Genomic DNA, 20,269 nt, shown 5'->3' with positions numbered 1-20,269 from the left:
GATCTTATTTCCCAAGGTATAGTCATAAATAGCAAGGTCGGCAACCATTGTAACACACGAAATTCTTGGAGAAACATATGCTATATTTTTACTTCGCTTTCAATTAAGTAACTTTATTTGCTCTTTGTCATTGCTTTTATTCTTATCCTCGAAGATATTGCGCTCAGAGCCAGGTTTGTCATCTTCTTCAATTTATATTGCTAAGTTCTATTTTTATCTTATTTCTTTATTATTTTTGGACTCAGTTCGCTTGTTTATAAATCACGTAACAAATTTAATTATTCCGTTTTGCGGTTAACAAGTTAGGAGTTAATCAATATTGATAATTGGAAAATTTTAATATACTTAGCTACTATATCCGTATGATTAAATCTAGACACTTAACTTTCCTATGTAATCAAAATCCAACCCCCCCCCCCAACCCCAAAAAGAAGAAGAAAGACGACCTTAGTATATTCTCACAAAGTGGGATATGAGGAGAGTAGTGTGTACGCATACCTTGACCCTACCTTGTGAAGATAGAAATTAAACTATTTCTGATAGATCCTCGGCCAGAGGCGGATCCAGAATTTGAGGCTTATGGGTTCCTACCGTAATTTTAGATTAATATGCAATAATAACTGGGTTCACAGTCAGATATTTACCAATATTTAGTGAATTTCTTAATATAAATACAGAGTCTACGCAAGAGTTACTAGGTTCCCGGGAACCCGTAGCCGATGCACTAAGTCCGCCCTTGTCCTCGGCTCAAGAAAAGAAAAACAATAAGCATCAACAACAAGCAATAACAATAATAAGATAAGATGATAAGATAATTGAAACAAAAGAAACAACATGCAATAATGAAAATTTAAGAATAAGAAAATACAAAATAATATTAATGCTACTGGTATAAAAAATAGATACGTTCAACTATCTACTAACTTTCTACCCTAATTCTATCCAAATTAATTCTTATGTAGGTTTCTCAATCATATATTAAGGGTCTTATTTTTTTAAAAAGAATATGAGGTGCATCCTCGATCGAATTATATTACAGAAGTATTTTACTGTATTTATGCTAGCCTGAATAATAATCATGTAGAAAAAATTGCAATAATTCATAATATTGGTATTTGGTAGTACTAATTTTTTGTCGTTATCTTAATTAATTTCCATAAAGAACCGAAAAATACAGGAAAAGGAAGAACTGTTATAAATATATTATATTATGGATGTTCATTTAGTACTCCGTTGTAAATAATCTCCCTGAAAAAGCTTATCCATATGGGACTCCACCGTAAATATGTTTATCTATTTAGTACTCTATTGGAAATAAGCTTCCTGAAGAAGCTTATCACTTCGGTACCCGGTTATGGATAAACACTACCCTAAGTAGAAGATTATCCATATCTGGTATAGTAGAAGCTTACACAGCAGCTTGCAGTAGCAGCTTACACAGCAACTTGCAGTACCAGCTTACACAACAGCTTGTAATAGCAGCTTACACAGCAGCTTGTAGTAGCAGCTTACACAGCAGCTTGCGTAGCAGCTTCCTTTCTTCTATAAATAGAAGAGATTTTAGTTCATTATGTACATGAATTTGAAGTTGAATAATATATCAATTTCTCTCTATACTTGTCTTTACTTTACAATCTTTATTTTATAACACGTTATCAACACGAGACTCTGCCATCTCGAGCAAATACTTTGAAAGTATCAAAGGTACGAACTTTCTTTTTGTAAATAATGCCAAATCTTTCTAAACATGAATTTGTAGTATTGAATATATCGGGCAAAAGTTACGTGTCTTGGGTGCTTGATGCTGAAATTCATCTTGATATGATGGGTCTAGCAGACACCATCAAAGATAAGTTATGCGTTTTACTTGCTATGTGTCTACTGTCATTAAAATAAAATAAAAAAGGTACTTAGGAACCTAGTAAGTGAGCCATAATCATTGGACGAGATTCTAGAGCATTTTATGAATTTTAAAACACTATAATTTGTATATCTTTATGTTTCGTTTTTCACTTACTCGTTTTCGAATTAAGATTTTAATTTTACTCCAGAAGAGTAATATTGCATAGGAAACTATAAAGTGGATGACATTCTTAGATCCACTTATACTCCAGCAGAGTTTGCAAGAAATATACAACCACAAGAAGTGGTTATATTTCGTATATCTCATTGTAATTATATTTTGTTAACTACCAGAAGTGGTATATGCCTATGATCACCAGAAGTGATAATTTAGGCTTTCTATGGTTACAATTGAAGATAAGCTACATAAATATTCTCTATATTAAATGCACGCCTCGATTTGCTCCTGAAGTAGTAAATATTTTAAAAGAGGTTGAGGCATCACACGATTTGGTGTGATTAATGCACGTTCAAATAATTATGTTCCGTTCCTTGAAGGATGAGAACTTTTGATAAATATTAACCCATTCCTGAAGTAAATGTGACAATATTAATAAAGGGCGTAAATAGGAACACGTTTTTGATGTGAATATATTACAATTCACCTCCAGAAGAGGTAATATGATTGAAGGAATATATACTCAATATTTCGTATTTTAAATTTGCTCGTGAAGAAGTAATACAATTGAAATTTTCTCCTGAAGCAGGAAAATATTATGAAACTGTGTCTTTCTATGCTTACACAAAATAATAAGCTATTCAAAGTTATTTTTGAAGCACATTTTCATTCCCTGGAGTGAATGAAGAAATACTACAACTCACCTCCTGAAGAGGTAGAATAACAAAGGATATAAATTTTGTTTTTGTGGCATAAAGATCATTACCGCACGTACCCATTGTACGTAAAATATCTTGAATAATTTTATTAAATATCATTCTAAGGCAAAAAAGCATTCTTGTAGAATGCTTTGTACTACAACCACATTAATATTTTATGGTTAGTTATCGAGTTCCCCGAAGGAAATAACAACTCATGTATCTTTCCCTGAAGGATGTAATGATTATGTGGTTGTCGCTTTGATATAAAATATCCAGATGTTAATGACGTTTCTCCCTGAAGGAGATATTTGTCACAAAGTTGGTGGTAAAAATACTGAAATTTTTAATTTCTTACATTTATGAATTTATAATGTCTTTATAATGTTCATTTTATTAAGAATTTCTCTCATGATACCAGAAATGTCTGAGCAATATTTGATAGTACAAAATATATCAACAACTCTTGAAGAGCTAATTGTTTGTCTAGAAGACATATGACACCAGTAGTATCTGATAAATATTAAATTGTGGATAATAAATGAAGGCTCTCGAAGAGTTTATATACAAATATGTCATTCATATTATATGATTATGGTCAAAACATATGTTGTAGTAAACCTGAAGTTTACTAATACAAATGACTATCATATTGAGACTACAAATGATTGGAAGATTGATAATCTTCATGTTTCCACAATCATAGGGGGTAAAATAATATGTATGTGAGAAGTTACCCGCCTTATTATTTAATTTGTACTATATCATGTATCACAGTAAACCAGAAGTTTACTAAAGCAAAAGTTTATGCCATAGTAAACCAGAAGTTTACTAAGAGATAGCACATGACATGATAAACTTGAAGTTTTCATTTGCCATTTTTAAATGAGCTATTTGAGAATTCAGATAAGCATATACTAAAGAACTAGAAGATTCTTCAGGAATTCTCATGTGTTGCTTGTTCTCATAATGAATTGATTATACCAGCTGTTGGGACTAAGACCCCTGATTCTGAAATATATAAAAGGTGAATATGGGCTCGTTCACCTATCATGTGAACCACTTATAGGTGCATATATGAGATGGTTACATGTGTAATTATTGTCAACCTGCAGTTTGGCATTTGGAATTGCTTTTCTCGATTAAGAGCATAATTTTCAGATTATGAAATCAAGACAGTTCATCTTGATAATGCTGGTTTATATCCAAGCTGGTTTAGCATTGAATACCTCCTATTAATGGCTAAACCATTGCTTATGAGAACAAAGCTTCATGTGTTGGTCTAAGATTTTCTAAATTGCATATAGCAGCACTTGTATGCATCAGATCAACAATATATGATAAGTCCTCCCTTCACAATTGGTTTAGGATCAGAAACCAAATATTTTTACTATCTTTTGTTGCGTGGTATATGATTAATTTCTCTACCATAATACACAAAGATATGTTTCCCAAAGATGATTGGGGATATATGTTAGTTTTTCTAACATTTGGGGGATGGAATAAACAGTTGAAAAATATGCTATATGAATCGAATTATCATGATCCTCACTTAGAAGATAATTCAAGTCGAATGCCAGAAGCATTTGCTGATCCAAAATTAAATATCATATTTCAGCTGCAAATGCTCCTATTAAAATTAAAGTCCCTGAAGGATAGAGTTTACTGTACGCATGAAGCGTGGTAGACCAATCAGTTCCAAAGGTAACAATCCTTGAAAAATAGTAGGAGCTAATGATCAAAATGAGGAGGAAATAAGCTCTAGAAGAGCCCACGACATAACATTTCATGAAACTCCCGAAAAAGTTCAGGTACCTGAAAATAAAGAAAGTGATGAGATCTCCACAAGTTATGTCGCTTCGGAACTGACACAAAATGATCGTCGACGATATATTTAATACAATATAGTGCACAATATTGTAAAAGATTGTGAGGATCGGACTAGCAGTCCAGACACTTGAAGATGTCATACCATTTAGATACAAGTCTTAACCTATATGACTTATTTGGCTAAATCTATATGAAGATCCTTGAAGGATTGAAAATGCCCGAAGCATATAATTCAAAGTCTTGAGAAATGTACTCGATCAAATTATAAAGATCTTTGTACGGTTTAAAGCAATCTGTGCGCGTGTGGTATAATCGCCTCAGTAAATATTTGCTGAAAGAAAGTTACATAAATTATGTTATTTGTCCATGTATTTTTATAAAGAAAATGTCATCAAAATTTGTTACACTTGCTATTTATGTTGGTGACATAAATCTTATTGGAACTCCGGAAGAGCTCCAAGAGGGTCTTAAAAATACTTTTACATGGACAAAGTGTACCCATTAAGTACACCAATGAATATTCAATCACTTGAAGTGAATAAGGATCCGTTCCAACCTCTAGAAGAGGATGAGGAGCTCCTTGGTCCTGAAATACTCTATCTCGGTGTAGATGGTGCACTTATTTATCTTGCTAATGCTAACAAAAGTGGTGCAGATCGTATTGGTAATGCAGATGCAGGTTATTTATCCGATACCCATAAAGCTCGATCACAAACTGGCTACGTATTTACATATGGAGGTACTATCATATCATGGCGCTCCACAAAGCAATCTATTATTGCTACTTCTTCAAATCACGCTGAGATAATAGCTATTCATGAAGCAAGTAGGGAATGCGTATGGTTGAGATCAATAATTCATTTTATTCGAGAAAAATGTGGTTTGAAATGTGAGAAAAGACCCACAATTTTATACGAAGACAGTGCTGCATGCATAGCCCAATTGAAGGGAGGATTTATAAAAGGAGATAGAACGAAGCACATCTTCAGAAAAATGGTGACATTGATGTGCAACAAATCCGTTCAAGTGATAATCCAGCAGATTTATTCACTAAATCTTTGCCAACTTCAACTTTTGAGAAGATGGTATACAAGATTGGAATGCGGAGACTCAAATATTTGAAACAAGGTTTTCATCAGGGGGAGTAAAATACGCGATGCACTCTTTTTCCCTTACTAAGGTTTTTTCCCATGGGGTTTTCCTTATAAGGTTTTTAATGAGGCACCTAGCAATGCGTATTACTAAATATGTGTACTCTTTTTCCTTCACTAGGATTTTTTTCCCACGTGGTTTTTCCTAGTAAGGTTTTAATGAGACACATTATCTTTTAATGAACATCCAAGGGAGTGTTATAAATATATTATATTATGGATGTTCATTTAGTACTCCGTTATAAATAATCTTCCTGAAGAAGCTTATCCATATGGGACTCCACCGTAAATATGTTTATCTATTTAGTACTCTATTGGAAATAAGCTTCCTGAAGAAGCTTATCACTTCGGTACCTGGTTATGAATAAACATTACCCTAGGTAGAAGATTATCCATATCTGGTATAGTAGCAGCTTACACAGCAGCTTGCAGTAGTAGCTTACACAGCAACTTGCAGTAGCAGCTTACACAGCAACTTGCGTAGCAGCTTACACAGCAGCTTGTAGTAGCAGCTTACACAGCAACTTGCGTAGCAGCTTACACAACAACTTCCTTTCTTCTATAAATAGAAGAGATTTCAGTTCATTACATGAATTTGAAGTTGAATAATATATCAATTTATCCCTATACTTGTCTTTACTTTACAATTTTTATTTTATAACAACAAGTCTATTTTGACTAATAACCAAAAATAATGTGTATTACTGACTTTATCCCCATAGCCCTAGGCTAACTGTTATACAACCTTGTACTCCATCAAAAATCCCAAGAATCCAACCAAAATTATTAAATTTAGCCTAAATTCCTTTGATAAACTTTCCTTATACCACCTGGATTTGGAGATCTTCTTTCTATAATTTCCCTTTATTTATAGTAACAACAAATCGGAATCAAATCTAGGCAAAGTTTCTCGGTTTTTTCCTCTTCTGGTTTCGTTCTCGTTTTCTTAATAGGTCGAAATAGTTAATTAACAAAAGCCAATTTCATGATGAGGAAAAGAGAGAGGGAAAACCCATGTGGTGTTTGTGGGCATTATCACAAATACGAGGAAGGCGAGCCTTGTGGGATATGTGGTCATAGAATGGCAGTTGTAACTGATAAGGGTTCTTCAATTCAAGTGAGTGCTTTCCCTTCAGAGATCTTGCCGGAGTTTCTTTACTTGGGCAGCTATGACAACGCTTCTAGAGCTGAGCTTCTTAAGACTCAAGGGATTTCTCGTATTCTCAATGTTAGTATTTGTTACTAATCTGTTTTTCTTTCCTTTTTTGCTTTATTGGTGTGTTTATTGAATTGTGTTAATTAGAGCTGAAAAGTTGCATTCTTTGAAGCTAAAATTGCAAGATATAATTTTGGCCTTGTTCTGGTTGTGTTTGAGGGATTTGGAGATATACTTGTTATCTCTTGCATTGCCTTTTTGAAGTACTAAAACCTATGCAAGTGAGTGGAGGGGGCTTAGCTTGGAGAAAGGGATTTCAATTGAATCCCCTTCACTGGAAAAAAGGGCAGCCCCGTGAAATAAGCTCCTGCTATGCGCAGGGTCGGGGAAAGGGCCGGACCACATGGGTCTATTGTACGCAACCTTACCCTGTATTTCTGCAAGAGGCTGTTTCCACGGCTTGAACCTGTGACCTCCTGGTCACATGGCGGCAACTTTATCGGTTATGCCAAAACTCGCCTTCAAAATTTGAGTCAAATCTAGTTTCTTTGGTTATATATAGGTTGTTGAATCCCTTGACACGAGGGAAATTTTTAGTAAATACACAAGGTGGGTTCAAAAATAGCTTTAGAGGTCATAGGGTCAAATCCCAGGTGTGATATTTTCAAATCTTCTTGTATAAACTCCTGGCTCCGCTGCTTCGCCATGCAACTTGACAGGGACTTACTTTGTGTGGATGGAGGGTAGGTTGAAATTGTACCTAAATTTGTTGGGTTATGAATACACATGATACCTCTTTTTGATATAGCAATCACCAATATTTAGATTAGTCAAGGTCAATCACTTCATGGGAAAAAAAATATCTTCTTGATATGGGATTTCTAGTATAGTTTGAGTGACTTATCTGTAAGTAATGATTTCTTAATCAGAGCAAGTTTTTCTCTTGGTATTTTTTCATGACTTACAAAGTGGGCCGGTACATCAAAAGTATTTAATGGTACTTAGTTGAACAAAAATGCCTTTGTTACTAACCTATGTCATAACTCTTCAATGATTGAGATTGAGGTTAACATAACCCATTGAAAATATTACTGAAATTGTGCGAGTTCACCACAAACTTATTTAGTTAGTAGAGCACATATTACAATTTAAAAACAAGCTTGCCTCAGGAAAATAAGCTATACAGTATGTCTCTGTTGTCATCTTAGAATGTTTGCATCCGCATTTGTCACTAGTCTAGTAAGAGAATGAAGCAAATATGAGACTATGACACTCAAGCAGCTAATGATGCATCAAATTCATATGCTTGGACCTCGGAAGATTTGGAATTCAACTTTCCCCTTTGAAACAGAAGAAACATGGACGTTATCTCTTTTTATTTAATAAGCCTAGTGAGGGTTTGTTGACATTGTTTTTCTTTTGTTTTGAACTCCATGGGTTTCCTTTTGGGCTTTGTACTTGCCATTTTGGTCAATAGTAATTGTAATGCATTTTCTTTTCTGGTAAAGTTCTGTAGTACATTCTCTTGTAGTTAATATCTTTCCAAATCTACAATTTTAAGTACTAAACAAACTTTGATGGGAATCCATATTAGATGTGGAAGTTTTGAGGAAACAAATGCTGCATTTTGGATATGATATTGTCTGGTTCATGTATGATAATGTATGCGAGAAACTTTAATTGTGATGTGTGCCGTACTGGTGGAAAAGCATGCTGTGCTGCTATCATTTCGAGATGTATTGTTCGTAGGAAATCAAAAGATTATAGCTCAATGGATTACATACCTACGACAGTAGAAGTTATTTACAGAATCTGAAGTCTTGAGTAATTTTTGGGGTGAGCAGGAAAGTTCGTGCGTATGAAGAAAGAAATGGGACTAACAAGGGAGCTATAGAGAATGGAATTAATATAAATTATGGTAGTTAGAGGGATGAGAAAAATTACAGCAAGTGTAGCACACAGCATGGTGTGGGGCTGGATTAGGCCGAATGTCGATTTGATTTGGCGTCCTTCTTGATGTTTTGTGGACTTAATTATAGATCCCCAACTATATTTGATTTTATATGGGCTGATTTCTTTCTTGGATGCTTTCTCATTGTCTAATAAATTAGTGTCTTGTCCAGAAGAATAGAAATGTCAGCTTGCCTTTTTTCATAGCACCTTTAATTGTATGTCTGCCATTAGGTTATGCAGGAGATCCTGAATAATATGTTAATTACTTTGGGAGGGAAGAGAAAAGAAGAGAACCTTATTCATTTTTAGCTTGAGTGCTCACCGACTGTTGTCTGTTTGTTTTTATTTATGCCTTTCCGTTATTGATCAGGATGTTGATAGACTATCATGAAATAACACCAGGGGGTGGGGTGGGGTGGGGGGTTATGTTTATAGTTATATAAAGGAACATTCTTGGATCCTTTAAATATGAGCTGTGGAATAATTACACACAATAATAGAAAGAACCTAATGAGGTTTGTCTGTCATCTTTACAATTAAGCTGGACTTTAGGTCTTTTAAATTTTACTGCAGAATAACTCGATTTAGAGGGTAAGACAGTGGCAAACAGATCTACGTAGCTCGTTCACTTTCCTGCTCCTTTCAAATACACGGGGCTGTTTCTCTGCAATTGTTTTATTAATGCAGTTTAATCTTGAGAAGGTTTTACCATCTGAAGCGAACTGAACTATTTCAGGCACTTGGGCCGTTTACTAAAACATGCTGATGTTTTTCTTGCTATGCCATTTCAATTTTCATTTGCAGTTGGTCTTCAAGTTTATGAAGTGGGAGGTCATATTTGATAGTGCAACATTATGGACAGAAGTAGAAGACACATTTATGTTAATAACACCTAATGATAAATTTTCTGGTGCCAAGTCCAAGTCATGCTTTCGAACTAGCCCCTGAGGGAAGGGCTTGGGGTCTAAATGTCTAGATGCATAAATGACACTGTATAAGATGAAAAAGACAGAATATTAAGACAATAAGAGGTAGTACCTGTGACAGACTGTGAGGTAGAAGCAGTCCAAAATAAGACTTCGAGTAAACCAATTTGGATTTGCTCAGTGGATCAAAGCCCTTTTGATGGCCTATTACCCTGAATCGGTAACTCTTTTAATTTTTTGTGCGTGATTTCAGAAAAGAAAATAAAGGAAAAGAGGTGGTGAAGTGACAGAAATAACTTTTCTGTATCTTCTGTCAATTTTTAAGAGGAGATCATCACACAGATTCTGTTGGGTGGGGGGAGGGAGGGATGAAGTAACCATGTCTAAGTTGCTCTTTCACAAAGTTTCATTTTCTTAACGACTGATTAGATTTTACGAGTACGACACATTTGATTTTGGCAAAGGTTACTGGTACTGGTATCACTTCTTCAAATCTAGACATATGCTTTCTTTCAATATCTACTTTTCTATATCATTTTTCTTCGCATGGCGTCTAGTAATTGATCCTTTTTCTTTCTAGTGCTTCAGAAGTTATGTATGAGACAACTTTGCATGCGCTATAGATCCTCTATTGTTAATATTATGGAACCAAGTTCTCATTCACATTTACTTTTTCCTTGTGCAGACTGTACCTGCTTGTCAAAATCTATATAAAAATTCCTTTACTTATCACTGCCTTCAAGATGACGAACGTTTGCAGTTTGACAATGCCATCCAATTCTTAGGTGACTATCATCACTTGTGAACTTTATACATCTATGCTTACTTTTTGAGGAATGGTATAATATAAAATATAAATACATCTAAGGTTCTTTTGACAGTTTTTTGACCTTTCGGGTTTGAGAGTTTTTTTAGTCTGACATAGGATTGCAGATTGTTTCTTTTTAAATACTAGTTTTGTTGGATATCCAGAAACTATAGAATTTGGAACAATAGAAAACACGTAAAGTTACTACCATCCTATACAATGGCTTTTGAACATCTTTTCAAAGAGTTCTGGAAGTGTCTTTTGAGATTCTCTTTTTAAGTCTCCTAACAAGTATTTTGTGGTTGAATGACTTTTTCTCCTGAAGGAAAGTTCTTACCCAGCACATAATTAATGCTGGCTATTTTCGTTAAATGTACAAATGTTGCCTATCAAAAGAGCTCTGTAGAATTCAAAACCCGAAAACCATAAATAAAAACCCTTTAATACCTATAAATGAAACCTCTATATTATATCATAGCTATATTCCCAATATAACACGCGTTATGTACTAACTGTAATATAAAAAGAGACTAATCTTATTCAAACTAAAAATTTGAAAATTTTAAAAATAATTGAAGTTTTAAAATAGCATGGGATAAAAAAAATTATTGAGAAAATTTGGAATATAATAATAAAGAGAAAAAATAGGCAAAAATTTAAAAGGAAAAAAGAACTTATTAAAAAAGAGGATAAAAGGGATAATAATTAGAAGTATGTGGTTGTTGTGAAAGTAAACTTGGTTTAATCTTAGTTTTATTCATAACAAAGAAGATTGTCTTTCTGGAAAACTTATATTGGCCAAACGTGACAGAGGAAGAAAATCTCCAGTTTAATTGATACTTGCACAATAATATTTCTAAGATTTCTATTTTGTTATATACAACTTGTATGGGGAATTTTTCCCATTTCACCAATAAACTGTTACTTCATCAAAAAATAAACTATTCTTCACCATAGGATCACATGATGATTTTTTTAACTGAGACAACTCTTCAACCGTGATGTCAGCTTTTTTATCTGTAGATGGGTTTAAATAATTCTTTGATTGGAGTTGCTCTCCTGTAAGTTAATTGCTTATCAACCTATTCAGTTACAATATGCTCCATTATTTTCCTTGTTCCTTTTCCTAATAATCACCTAGTTTCAAATGTTGAATCTTTAGCCTCTTGCTTTCACTGTGACTAGGCATCTTTCCTCCTAGTTGACTTCTTTATAGAGAGCTTTATTTTATGTGCTTTACTTCTACCCTCAATCTGTTTGTCTTTGATTCCTCTCTGCGACGGACAAATCTAGTGTGTTAAACTTCTCTTGTGGTTTTAACTACCGGGACTTCAGCTGCAAGCTCTTCACAGAATCCAATACTTCATTCTTTCACGCATCTAAGGTGGTAGCTTTTTCCAGTTGAATGTTGACCCGTCTACTGCCTTCTTGTGTATAGATTTGTCTCCAACAGGACCTTGTTTTGTACTTCTCGAGTAAAGTTGGAAGAGAAGTTTGCACTCTGCTTTTCCTTTTTCAAATGTTTGGTTATATGTTGGATATGCATAACTTGAAGATTTTAACTTGAACTTTATCTACAATCTACACCTGTTGAGTAGAAAATATTAGTACTAAATAAGATATCATGCAATTCAACTGCTATAGTTTCAACTTTTTTTTAGAGCAATATTTGTATGCTTTGTGGGATGCATTCTGCTGGCTAAACTGATCCTGATGGTATTTTTCTTCTGCAGAACAATGTGAAAAGGATAGGGCTCGTGTTCTTGTACATTGTATGTCAGGGAAAAGCAAGTAAGGAGTTTGATTTGTCTAATATTGCATGCATAAATTTTTCGTGGTTTACTGTTTTTTTCATTTTGGTTTTGTGCTGCATCCTTTCCTCTTTTCTCTTCGTTTTCCTCTCGGGTTTCCGTGAAATAAAGGTGTATAGGTCAAAGCTTGTATTATTTGTTTCAGGTTCTACTTAGTAGTCTTATTATTCTGATGCTGTAACATAGATATCTTGATTGAGAATGAGAAATGTAGTAAACTATTCCAAAAGTATTTTCAATTGATTGTTCTTGTGAAGACCACCATTTTGGTTTACAGATGTAATTATTATTAGAACTTAAAGTTAAGCTTTTTTGACAGGTCACCCGCCATTGTAATTGCTTACCTGATGAAAAGTCGAGGATGGAAACTTGCGCAGAGCTATCAGTGGGTGAAAGAGCGGAGACCTTCCGTCGAACTTAATCAAGGTTTAAATATACCCTTTTAAGCATTTGTTCATTTTGCCTTTTTAAAAATGAACAGCTATGATACCCAGCTAGTTATTTTACTTGAGAAACACTCGCACATATCTAGTTTAAAGGTAACGTCCTAGGTTTTTCATATGCCACTTATATGATTCTCTTTTTTCTTTTTTTCTTTTTGTGGGGGATGGGCGAGATAATGCTACTTTTAAATTGAATTAGAAATGAAAAGATTCTGCCTGTGAAAGGTCTCAGTGGATTTATTCAAGTATGAAACAAATAGAGCTTGGTCATTCTAAGTGCAAGCTGAGTTACACAGTACCTTTTGAAGAAGCTTAGGGCAAATACACTTAGTGTGCATGAACTGCAAGCTCTGTGTATACCCGTTCTTCCTTTCTTTGCCGTTGAAATCTCTGTTAAATTTCGTTTCTGGGACTGCTGATCTTCCATATCCAATTATATTACTTGGTTGTCTACTATTTTAAATTGATTTAAGAATAAAAAGGTTTTGTTAGAGCTCTAAATGTCAGTGTAACCTTTTTTCTTCCTTTTGTAATACAGGGGTTCACCAACAACTACAGGAGTATGAGCAGAAGATCTTTGGTTCGCTGGAGAACCCGCTTACCTCTGCCGTGCCAGTCTTCTCTTCTCCTGTGCCAACCTTCAGCTTTAACTACCCAAAGCCTAGTGATTCAGTTCAAGTTCCAGCCTTCAACAATTCTGGCACTACATCAATTTTTGCTCGTCCTGTTTTTAACATTCCTCCACAGGAATTCACCTTTGGAGCTGCTCATAATCAGCAGAATGCCTCAGGAAGCCATTTGAATTCAAACCAAAATCCAAATAGTGGCGACATTGCTATGGATGGTTCGTAATACTATCTGCCCTTTTGCCTTTGTGGAATCCTCGACTTGACCGAGTTCTTCAGAAGTTTGGATGTAAAGTGGGAGGAAATGCTTTATACTATACTCACTAGTTTTAAAATATGACATGTCAGTACAGTATGGTGCCTTCAATGGACTGGTTATTCTGGAAATCCAAGTGACTTTTGCTCTAATTCAATACAAGCTTCTAAGGATTATGTTTGATTAATTTTACAAACAATGGAATTTTCTTTTTACAGAAGTTTTGCAGAAGCATTTTTGTTCTTGTTTAGGTGGATAATAACAACAAACCCAGTGTAATCCCCACTTGTGGGCTTGGAAGGGTAATATGTAATGCAGATCTTACCCCTATTTTGAGAAGGTAGAGATGTTGTTTCCGATAGGCCCTTGACTTTTTAGGTGGATATGACTAAGAGCATGTTTAGATTGACTAAAGTGTTTGTAAGCCATTTTGTAACATTTGGATAAAGTAAAAAAGTGCTTTTAAACATTTTGTTTTTAAAAAAAAAGCCAAAAGCTTTTTAGTTAGAATTTCTAACTTATGATTTATGCTTAAAAGTCACTTAAAATAAGTCTATCCACATGGACTATAAGGCTTGTTAAAGTAACAAAAACTATTCATCCGGGATATTTTGTTAAATTTTCAAATGCACTAAACTATTGATTTTGTGGCAGTCCAAGTATCGATTACCATATAACCTTTGTTCATTTGTAGGCCATACTTGGGAATGCTCCTATGGTAAATCGTATGGTAGATTGCTGCTTTCTTTTGAAACACAAGAGGGGAGGGTTGAATTGTGCTAACTTAAAAAATTAGTTGACCAACTGTGATATTAGTTGACTCTTTTTCCCGCGGACACTGGGTTAGAGCAGAATAACAAAGACAGAATAAATGAGAGACGGAGTTTTTGATGAGGTCCATCTCATTGAAGAAGTATTAGACATGTGCCTAATAAAAGTTTTCTTTGGTTTGGTAGCCAACCTTGTTGACTTGGTTTGGTTGGTAGCCAACCTTGTTGAATTAGTTTGGTTTGGTAGCCAACTTTGTTGAATTTCTTTGGTTTGGTAGCCAACTTTGTTGAATTGTGAAAAGTGTGTGTAAATTGTCAAATATGGTAGGCTTTAGAGAGTGAAGCTTTGGCTATAAAAGGAGAGCTTCAACTCTCATTTCTACACACCAACAAAGAGAGAAAGAAAGAGTGAGGTTTCACAGACAAGGTATAAGAAAATAGTCTGTGAGGAAAATAGAGAGTGAGCGATATTGTAGTGAGGTGGGAATATCAAAAGAGGGTTATTTCTTTTGAGTGTTGTAGTGGTCTTTGGAGTATTTATCTCCGACCTACAAAGTGTAAAATTCCTTACTATAGTGATATCAGTTGCTCCTCTCGGGGTCGTGGTTTTTTCCCTTATTCAGAAGGGTTTTCCACGTAAAAATCTTGGTGTCATTGTTACTCTTTTATTCTTGTTAATTACCGTATCTCGGTGCTACATTATTATTCCGCTTTATTACCGTGAATATTATTTTGGTAAGGGGTTTATTCCCAACAACTGGTATCAGAGCACAGGTTCTGCTCGTTCACTGAAATACTATTCACTGTCGGTAGTACTATACTTGGTGAAAAATAAAAATGTCCGGAGTAAAGTACGAGGTAGCAAAATTCAACGGAGATAACGGTTTCTCAACATGGCAAAGAAGGATGAGAGATCTGCTCATCCAACAAGGATTACACAAGGTTCTAGATGTTGATTCCAAAAAGCCTGATACCATGAAAACTGAGGATTGGGCTGACTTAGATGAAAGAGCTGCTAGTGCAATTAGGTTGCACTTATCAGATGATGTGGTAAATAACATCATTGATGAAGACACTGCACGTGGAATTTGGACAAGGTTGGAAAGCCTATACATGTCCAAAACGCTGACAAATAAATTGTACCTGAAGAAGCAGTTATACGCCCTACACATGAGTGAAGGTACGAATTTTTTGTCACATTTAAATGTGTTTAACGGACTAATCACACAGCTTGCCAACCTCGGAGTGAAAATCGAGGAAGAAGATAAAGCCATCTTGCTATTGAACTCGTTGCCATCTTCGTACGATAATTTGGCAACAACCATCCTGCACGGTAAGACTACTATTGAGTTGAAAGATGTCACATCGGCTCTTCTACTCAATGAGAAGATGAGAAAGAAGCCTGAAAATCAAGGACAGGCTCTCATCACAGAAGGTAGAGGCAGGAGTTATCAAAGGAGTTCGAACAACTATGGTAGATCCGGAGCTCGTGGGAAGTCAAAGAACCGATCCAAATCAAGAGTCAGAAATTGCTACAACTGTAATCAACCAGGTCACTTCAAAAGAGATTGCCCAAATCCAAGGAAGGGCAAAGGTGAAACCAGTGGCCAGAAGAATGACGACAACACAGCCGCCATGGTGCAAAATAATGATAATGTTGTCCTCTTTATAAATGAGGAAGAGGAATGCATGCACCTGTCAGGTCCAGAGTCGGAATGGGTGGTTGACACAGCGGCATCTCACCATGCCACACCGGTAAGAGATCTTTTTTGCAGATATGTAGCAGGTGATTTCGGCACAGTGAAAATGGGTAACACAAGTTACTCAAAGATTGCGGGGATTGGTGACATTTGTATCAAGACAAATGTCGGATGCACATTGGTTCTAAAGGATGTGCGGCATGTACCTGATTTGCGGATGAACTTGATCTCGGGAATTGCTTTAGACCGAGATGGATACGAGAGTTATTTTGCAAATCAAAAGTGGAGACTCACTAAGGGATCATTGGTGATTGCAAAGGGAGTTGCTCGTGGCACGTTGTACAGGACAAATGCAGAAATATGCCAAGGTGAATTGAACGCGGCACAAGATGAGATTTCTGTAGATTTATGGCACAAAAGAATGGGTCATATGAGCGAGAAGGGATTGCAGATTCTTGCCAAGAAATCACTCATTTCTTATGCCAAAGGTACAACTGTAAAACCTTGTGACTACTGTTTATTTGGTAAGCAGCATAGAGTCTCATTTCAGACATCGTCTGAAAGAAAATTGAATATACTTGATTTAGTATATTCTGATGTTTGCGGCCCAATGGAAATTGAATCAATGGGCGGTAACAAATATTTTGTTACTTTTATTGATGATGCTTCACGAAAATTATGGGTTTATATTTTGAAAACCAAAGATCAGGTGTTTCAAGTTTTCCAGAAATTTCATGCTCTAGTAGAAAGGGAGACGGGTCGAAAGCTAAAGCGCCTCCGAAGTGACAATGGAGGTGAGTACACTTCAAGGGAATTTGAAGAGTATTGTTCAAGTCATGGGATCAGACATGAAAAGACAGTTCCTGGAACCCCACAGCACAATGGCGTAGCCGAGAGGATGAACCGCACCATTGTGGAGAAGGTGAGAAGCATGCTCAGAATGGCTAAACTGCCTAAGTCATTCTGGGGTGAAGCAGTTCAGACAGCCTGTTACCTGATCAATAGGAGTCCATCAGTTCCGTTGGCGTTTGAAATCCCAGAGAGAGTTTGGACCAACAAGGAGGTGTCCTACTCGCATCTGAAGGTGTTCGGTTGCAGAGCTTTTGCACATGTACCAAAAGAGCAGAGAACAAAGCTGGATGATAAATCTGTTCCCTGCATATTTATCGGATATGGAGATGAAGAGTTCGGGTACAGACTGTGGGATCCTGTAAAGAAGAAGGTCATCAGAAGCAGAGATGTAGTCTTCCGAGAAAGTGAAGTTGGAACTGCTGCTGATATGTTAGAAAAGGCGAAAAATGGTATAATTCCTAACTTTGTTACTATTCCTTCTACTTCTAACAATCCCACAAGTGCAGAAAGTACAACCGACGAGGTTGCCGAGCAGGTGGAGCAACCTGGTGAGGTTATTGAGCAGGGGGAGCAACTTGATAAAGGTGTCGAGGAAGTGGAGCACCCCACTCAGGGAGAAGAACAACCTCAACCTCTGAGGAGATCACAGAGGCCAAGGGTAGAGTCATGCAGGTACCCTTCCACAGAGTATGTCCTCATCAGTGATGAGGGGGAGCCAGAAAGTCTTAAGGAGGTGCTGTCCCATCCAGAAAAGAACCAGTGGATGAAAGCTATGCAAGAAGAGATGGAATCTCTACAGAAAAATGGCACATACAAGCTGGTTGAACTTCCAAAGGGTAAAAGACCACTCAAATGCAAATGGGTCTTTAAACTCAAGAAAGATGGAAATGGCAAGCTGGTCAGATACAAAGCTCGATTGGTGGTTAAAGGCTTCGAACAAAAGAAAGGTATTGATTTTGACGAAATTTTCTCACCTGTTGTCAAAATGACTTCTATTCGAACAATTTTGAGCTTAGCTAGCCTAGATCTTGAAGTGGAGCAGTTGGATGTGAAAACTGCATTTCTTCATGGAGATTTGGAAGAGGAGATTTATATGGAGCAGCCAGAAGGATTTGAAGTAGCTGGAAAGAAACACATGGTGTGCAAATTGAATAAGAGTCTTTATGGATTGAAGCAGGCACCAAGGCAGTGGTACATGAAGTTTGACTCATTCATGAAAAGTCAAACATACCTAAAGACCTATTCTGATCCATGTGTATACTTCAAAAGATTTTCTGAGAATAACTTTATTATATTGTTGTTGTATGTGGATGACATGCTAATTGTAGGAAAAGACAAGGGGTTGATAGCAAAGTTGAAAGGAGATCTGTCCAAGTCATTTGATATGAAGGACTTGGGCCCAGCACAACAAATTCTAGGGATGAAGATAGTTCGAGAGAGAACAAGTAGAAAGTTGTGGCTATCTCAGGAGAAGTACATTGAACGTGTACTAGAACGCTTCAACATGAAGAATGCTAAGCCAGTCAGCACACCTCTTGCTGGTCATCTAAAGTTGAGTAAAAAGATGTGTCCTACAACAGTGGAGGAGAAAGGGAACATGGCTAAAGTTCCTTATTCTTCAGCAGTCGGAAGCTTGATGTATGCAATGGTATGTACTAGACCTGATATTGCTCACGCAGTTGGTGTTGTCAGCAGGTTTCTTGAAAATCCTGGAAAGGAACATTGGGAAGCAGTCAAGTGGATACTCAGGTACCTGAGAGGTACCACGGGAGATTGTTTGTGCTTTGGAGGATCTGATCCAATCTTGAAGGGCTATACAGATGCTGATATGGCAGGTGACATTGACAACAGAAAATCCAGTACTGGATATTTGTTTACATTTTCAGGGGGAGCTATATCATGGCAGTCTAAGTTGCAAAAGTGCGTTGCACTTTCAACAACTGAAGCAGAGTACATTGCTGCTACAGAAACTGGCAAGGAGATGATATGGCTCAAGCGATTCCTTCAAGAGCTTGGATTGCATCAGAAGGAGTATGTCGTCTATTGTGACAGTCAAAGTGCAATAGACCTTAGCAAGAACTCTATGTACCATGCAAGGACCAAACACATTGATGTGAGATATCATTGGATTCGAGAAATGGTAGATGATGAATCTCTAAAAGTCTTGAAGATTTCTACAAATGAGAATCCCGCAGATATGCTGACCAAGGTGGTACCAAGGAACAAGTTCGAGCTATGCAAAGAACTTGTCGGCATGCATTCAAACTAGAAGACAGTGCTACCTCCTCTGGATGAATGAGACTGGAGGGGGAGATTGATGATGTCCATCTCATTGAAGAAGTATTAGGCATGTGCCTAATAAAAGTTTTCTTTGGTTTGGTAGCCAACCTTGTTGACTTGGTTTGGTTGGTAGCCAACCTTGTTGAATTAGTTTGGTTTGGTAGCCAACTTTGTTGAATTTCTTTGGTTTGGTAGCCAACTTTGTTGAATTGTGAAAAGTGTGTGTAAATTGTCAAATATGGTAGGCTTTAGAGAGTGAAGCTTTGGCTATAAAAGGAGAGCTTCAACTCTCATTTCTACACACCAACAAAGAGAGAAAGAAAGAGTGAGGTTTCACAGACAAGGTATAAGAAAATAGTCTGTGAGGAAAATACAGAGTGAGCGATATTGTAGTGAGGTGGGAATATCAAAAGAGGGTTATTTCTTTTGAGTGTTGTAGTGGTCTTTGGAGTATTTATCTCCGACCTACAAAGTGTAAAATTCCTTACTATAGTGATATCAGTTGCTCCTCTCGGGGTCGTGGTTTTTTCCCTTATTCAGAAGGGTTTTCCACGTAAAAATCTTGGTGTCATTGTTACTCTTTTATTCTTGTTAATTACCGTATCTCGGTGCTACATTATTATTCCGCTTTATTACCGTGAATATTATTTTGGTAAGGGGTTTATTCCCAACAACTGGTATCAGAGCACAGGTTCTGCTCGTTCACTGAAATACTATTCACTGTCGGTAGTACTATACTTGGTGAAAAATAAAAATGTCCGGAGTAAAGTACGAGGTAGCAAAATTCAACGGAGATAACGGTTTCTCAACATTTTGACACAACCTCTTGGGTTGTTTTCTATTTTTCTTTCTATCTTTTGTGATACTAGTAAACTGAAGAATACAATGTTTTAACTAAGAACTAGAAAGATGTAGAAAGTTTGTATGTGAAGTTGCACACCGCTCTCTTCTTCTTCGAGTTCTTCATATATGTGGTGAATGTGATTGAT

General features: G+C 36.3%; 1 protein-coding gene across 1 annotated transcript; it reads left to right on the top strand.

Annotated features, from left to right (window-relative positions):
* The first annotated feature begins 6,397 nt into the window (after positions 1-6,397).
* Positions 6,398-13,898, top strand: LOC104213266 (protein-tyrosine-phosphatase IBR5-like). The gene is made up of 5 exons (XM_009762733.2): positions 6,398-6,927; positions 10,420-10,519; positions 12,276-12,333; positions 12,673-12,779; positions 13,335-13,898. The coding sequence occupies exons 1-5, from the start codon at positions 6,685-6,687 to the stop codon at positions 13,646-13,648; spliced, it is 822 nt and encodes a 273-aa protein (XP_009761035.1). The 5' UTR covers positions 6,398-6,684; the 3' UTR covers positions 13,649-13,898.
* Positions 13,899-20,269: the final 6,371 nt, after the last annotated feature.

This window comes from Nicotiana sylvestris, chromosome 7 (assembly GCF_000393655.2).
Source record: "Nicotiana sylvestris chromosome 7, ASM39365v2, whole genome shotgun sequence".
In the NCBI taxonomy this organism is placed as follows: Eukaryota; Viridiplantae; Streptophyta; class Magnoliopsida; order Solanales; family Solanaceae; genus Nicotiana; species Nicotiana sylvestris.
Note: the sequence above shows the minus strand (reverse complement) of the source record. Positions and strands in the feature narration are given on the sequence as shown.

Bases quoted from the DNA above. Each gene is read 5' to 3' on its own strand.
- LOC104213266 (XM_009762733.2), top strand. From the start codon at position 6,685: ATGATGAGGAAAAGAGAGAGGGAAAACCCATGTGGTGTTTGTGGGCAT. The intron at 12,334-12,672 runs GTAAGGAGTTTG...CTTTTTTGACAG, and splicing joins TGTATGTCAGGGAAAAGCAA to GTCACCCGCCATTGTAATTG. The intron at 12,780-13,334 runs GTTTAAATATAC...TTTGTAATACAG, and splicing joins TTCCGTCGAACTTAATCAAG to GGGTTCACCAACAACTACAG.